The 4,699-nt window shown below is 39.5% G+C and overlaps 1 protein-coding gene across 1 annotated transcript; it reads right to left on the bottom strand.

The window, feature by feature from the left end:
• Positions 1–472: 472 nt before the first annotated feature.
• LOC102818891 (olfactory receptor 8S1-like) lies at positions 473–1,429 on the bottom strand. The gene has a single exon (XM_006865359.1). The coding sequence runs from the start codon at positions 1,427–1,429 to the stop codon at positions 473–475; it is 957 nt and encodes a 318-aa protein (XP_006865421.1).
• Between the last annotated feature and the right edge of the window lie 3,270 nt (positions 1,430–4,699).

Here is a 4,699-nt window from a genome sequence, read left to right as displayed (position 1 = left end):
ATTTGGGAAGGCTATATTCCTATTATGGTGGCTCATTCATTTTGCTCCCTGAAAATATAACTAGAACTCATTCCCCTAAACTCCTATGAACTCTTTATGACCTTCCTACTCCCAAAATTCAGACACTTTTCTATTTAGAAAAACTACGACTTTTAGTGCCTTTCCCAAACTTAAACTCCAAATAATGATAGAGAATCTATACCAAACAAACCTTCACACACACACACATGCATAAAAATACACCAGACACACATATGAGAGAATTATTGGTGAACATATTTGTAATAAAATTTTATAGTTTGACATGAGTATTTAATCCCTTCTTTTGCCTCTGAGAGGGATTGAACTAATGATCAGTTCTATAATCGGTCTGTGTTTCATTCTTAGGCATTTCTGATTTTGTTTTACCGAACGAGCAGTCAGATAGTTCTCTTAAATGTCTTCCTACAAGTATTTTTAACTGAAATCCCTCTTATTCTTTCTCGTTATTCCGCCACGGAAAACTCTGTGAGTACTTTTCTAGTGTTCTTCTCACAAATGCTTTTACCTCCTTGTTCTTCAGGCTGTAAATGAGGGGATTCAGCATGGGAGTGATCACGCTGTACAACACAGAGAAGATCAACCCCAGTGGCAAGTCTGATGTTGGCACAAGATAGCGGAGAAAAGCTGACCCATAGAAGAAGATCACTGCAGTGAGGTGGGAGGAGCAGGTGGAGAAGGCTTTGCTTCTGTTGGAGGTAGAAGTGATGCTAAGGATGGTGAAGATGATGCAGATGTAGGAGAAAAAAATCAAAAGGAAAGTGATAATTCCATGTGGAATAATGGAGCAGAGCATGACGATGAGGTTGGTGGAGACATCAGAGCAAGATAGAGAGAAGATAGATGGCAACTCACAGCTGTAGTGCGGGATCATATAAGCATCACAGAAATCCATTTTCGTTGCCAGGATGATATTGATGAGTGCATCCAGAAAGCCCAGGCCCCATGAGGCCCACACAAGCTGCACACACCACTGTTTATTCATCAGCTGGCCATAGAGCAGCGGGTGGCAGATGGCAGCATAGCGGTCATAGGCCATCACTGAGAGCAAGCAGGTTTCAGTTCCTCCAGTGGTAATTATAAAGAATATCTGAGCCAGGCAGCCACTTACAGAGATGGTTTTCTTCTGAGACAGGAGGTTCTCCAACATCTTAGGTACAGTGACTGAAGAGAAGCAGAGATCAATGAAAGAGAGGTGACTCAAGAAGAAGTACATGGGTGTGTGGAGGTGAGAATCAGTCCTAATGACCAGCAGCAGCATCAGGTTTCCCATCACAGTGAAGAGGTAAATCCCCAGGAAGAGCACAAAGAGCAGAACCTGGACCTTGGGGTCAGCAGATAGCCCCAGAAGGATAAACTCATTGATGGTACTGTGATTCCTCAAAGCCATTTACAAAATGTTATCCCTAGAAATGATACAGAAAAAATTGGCAATGAAATTTCTCTTGTACTCCAACCAATTTTCATATTATATTGATTCTCATTTATATCACAATCAACCAGAAAATATGGGTCAGTCACTTAAAACATAAGGATGGACGAGATACTATGACTGTATTTTTAAAAATCATAGTTCAAATAAGAACACAAAAATAAAAACAAGTAATTAAATGCAAGTGTGATGAATTGTAATGGGAGCTGTAAGTATGATTTAGAAGAAGTCAGCAATGTCAGCACACTGAAGCAGCTGAGCAAATATTTTAATGGTTAGTATGATGTCTCAGTCCTGGTGTGGCTCTGTGGGTTAATGCTCCAGACTGCAAAGCCATTTGAACTACAAGGTCGGTGGTTTGAACTCACGAGCTGCTCCTTGGAAACCCTATACAGGGTCACTATGGGTTGGAATCGACTCTACAGCACTCAACAACAACAACATGTATCAGTGGAACGTGGTGACTCTGAAGGAAAAGCACTGGACTATAAATCACAAGACCGGCAATTCGAGCTCACCAGCCACTCCGTGGGAGAAAAATGAGTCTTTCTTCTCCCACAAAGATTTTTTTTTTTTAAGCCTTGGAAACCCTATTACAGAGTCTCTATGCGTCTGAACCAACCTGACTGTACTTAACAACAACACAACAATGATATCTCAGAGGCATCAAGGAATAGAAGTACATTTTGATTGAGGTCACTCTAGCAAGGCATGTTTGACAAAGTACAGATATTTTAAAAATATGCCTGGGTATTTTTTAATACCTGGAGCCCAAAACATGAAGATAACATGGTGCAATGGCTAAGGATACAGACTCCTGGGTCTGTTTCTATTCTGAAACCTGGAATAGCATGCCACCCTACCAGGGTTTTATGGAGTACTGATGTGGTGCTGTATGATAAGCACTGGACTGCTAACCACAAGGTTGGCAGTTTAAACCCACCAGCCACTCCTTAGCAATCCTATACAGGTTCACTATGAGTCTGAACCAACTTGACAGCACTTAACAACAACAATAGGTTTAAGATAATTAAATATCATAATACATATATATTACATTTAAAAAATGTATACAAGGGGTGGTAAAGGCACGAAGTGACTGGCTTACAAGGTTTCAAGAAGGAGTTTAGTTTAATAGTGAGTGGGGAGGAAAAGAGTCCCCACTGAATAGTTTTCATCTTGTCTAGATGGGTCTAGTTAAAAGAGATGGGGATAACATTCTTATAATTCAATGAGTAATTGTTATCATGACTAATTGTGATTGTCACAGTTGTAAAAGTAGAAGTTTTGTAACAAAAATGGGGGAGTAGTTAATCTTACAGTCCAGAAACAGAGGCCCTAGGACCATCAAGGGAGAAGAGCACAGTGGAATGCGAGACCTTATCCAGAGAAGCAGTGATACCAGAGATGGAGGCAGAGATGGGGACATGGAGAGAGGGAGCAGCTGAGGACTCTAGATTCATAGAAAGAGAGAGACTAAGAGCTGGTGGCCAGGAGGCAGACTTGCAGAATATACCCTTTGATGGTATAAATTATTATATATGCCTGAGTGGTTTTTTTGTGTATGTTTTTTTGGTGTTTTTTTTTAAAGTGCTAAAGTGAATAGAGAGAAATACTGTTTGTTAACTGATGGTACATGGAAGGGATTATAATCATTGTAATAAAACAAGGTGTATGATTTGTTTAATGCAAAACTGATGATCTGCTCCTATAAACTTTCACTCAATCCACAATAAAAACATTTTAAAAAGGCATACAATATTGCTCTGTGTAAATGATCACTTTTATTACCATCATTATCATTTGAGCACATAATTATAACCTAAGAAGAATAATAAATCATCATGCAGGATAATCCTTTCTGAGTTAAACCTGTTCTTGCTCCTATTGCTGCTGCTTTTTATGGAAAAGCATATAGAAAGTCATTTTGAAATCATTCAAAGTGACTGCTCTCTTTTTCCATTCTCCCCCCTTTAAAGTCAGTTTGGCATGTGGAATCTCAATGGAGCCTTCCTTTTCAAAGGGCTTGAAATTACTGACAGTAATTTCACTCCAAAGGTAAGAGCTGCCAGTTTCAAGAGAAGACAAGGGAACAAGAAGATAGAAGGAGGGGATTTGAGAGTACCATGCTAGTGAGCATGACATTAGCCATCAACTCACGCAGTCAGAGTAGATAAGAGGGAAAGGGGGAGAGAATTTTAAGATCCCATGCTCCTAGAACTTTGATAGCTTGCCAGAATATCTAAATTATTATGAAAACACCACCAGCTGCTGCTTCCTGCTCCACGGAAAGAGGTCCTTAGCAAATAAATCTTCTTTGCAGATTCTAAGGAGTCATTTTTAAACGGAAGGATAAAACATTAAGCTCTATATGAATTCACCCTTTGACCCTCATCCCTCAATTGTTTCTCAGTATTCAAGTACCGAACTCTTCCACGTCCCTTGACTTTCATTTTGCTAGAACTTTCAGGTTTAGTTTACAAAATGCTAAACCTGTTTGAACACCAAATGTTAGTTGTCAGGTCCAGCTGTGATCTGCTGTATGAGAATCAATCTTTTGGTCACCTGTAGGATTTATCATGATAACCAGGTCTATTTCCCAGTCATAGCCATTTCTTGACCACCCCATCTGCAATAATCATAACACTCAGCCACTTTGATTTCCTACTCTTCAACACTTTAGCCATCAAAACAACCCTATTCCCTTCCATGACCCAAATACATATCACCAGTACATTTTTCTCCAAGAGATAATCTGCCTCCCAATGTGACTGTAAGGCCTTGTGTTTGATTCAATTACTAAGAATCAAAATTATACAGACTGCATTTTCTATACCTGATTATGACTGTGGTTATAAAATTCCATTGATAACGAAACAATTTCTTGGAGTCTTCACTATTGAAGTGAAATGACCACATGGCAGTTCTTTCTTTCAAAAGGTTTCCAACACCATCACCCTGGCATCTTTACATGTGTTCCTCTGCTTCTCTTGTCCCTGTCATATATTGGATATTGTGTTCTAACCAACACTCAGAGCAGGTGTGTTTTGGAAGCTTGTGGGATGACTCATAAGCATTGGTAACCCAGAGGACAGATGAGAAAAGGAGAGTTATTCCCTGTAGTCACAACTTGTAGTCAGACACAGTAGTCAAAAATTAAACAATTTTATAATGCCAATAGGGTTTTCTTAAGCATGGTCTTCAGAAAGTCTGAGTTAAAGCAACGAA

The sequence above is a fragment of the Chrysochloris asiatica genome, unplaced genomic scaffold (genome assembly GCF_000296735.1).
Source record: "Chrysochloris asiatica unplaced genomic scaffold, ChrAsi1.0 scaffold00077, whole genome shotgun sequence".
Classification (NCBI taxonomy): Eukaryota; Metazoa; Chordata; class Mammalia; order Afrosoricida; family Chrysochloridae; genus Chrysochloris; species Chrysochloris asiatica.
The sequence above is the reverse complement of the archived record's forward strand: the minus strand, read 5'-3'. Positions and strand labels throughout refer to the sequence as shown.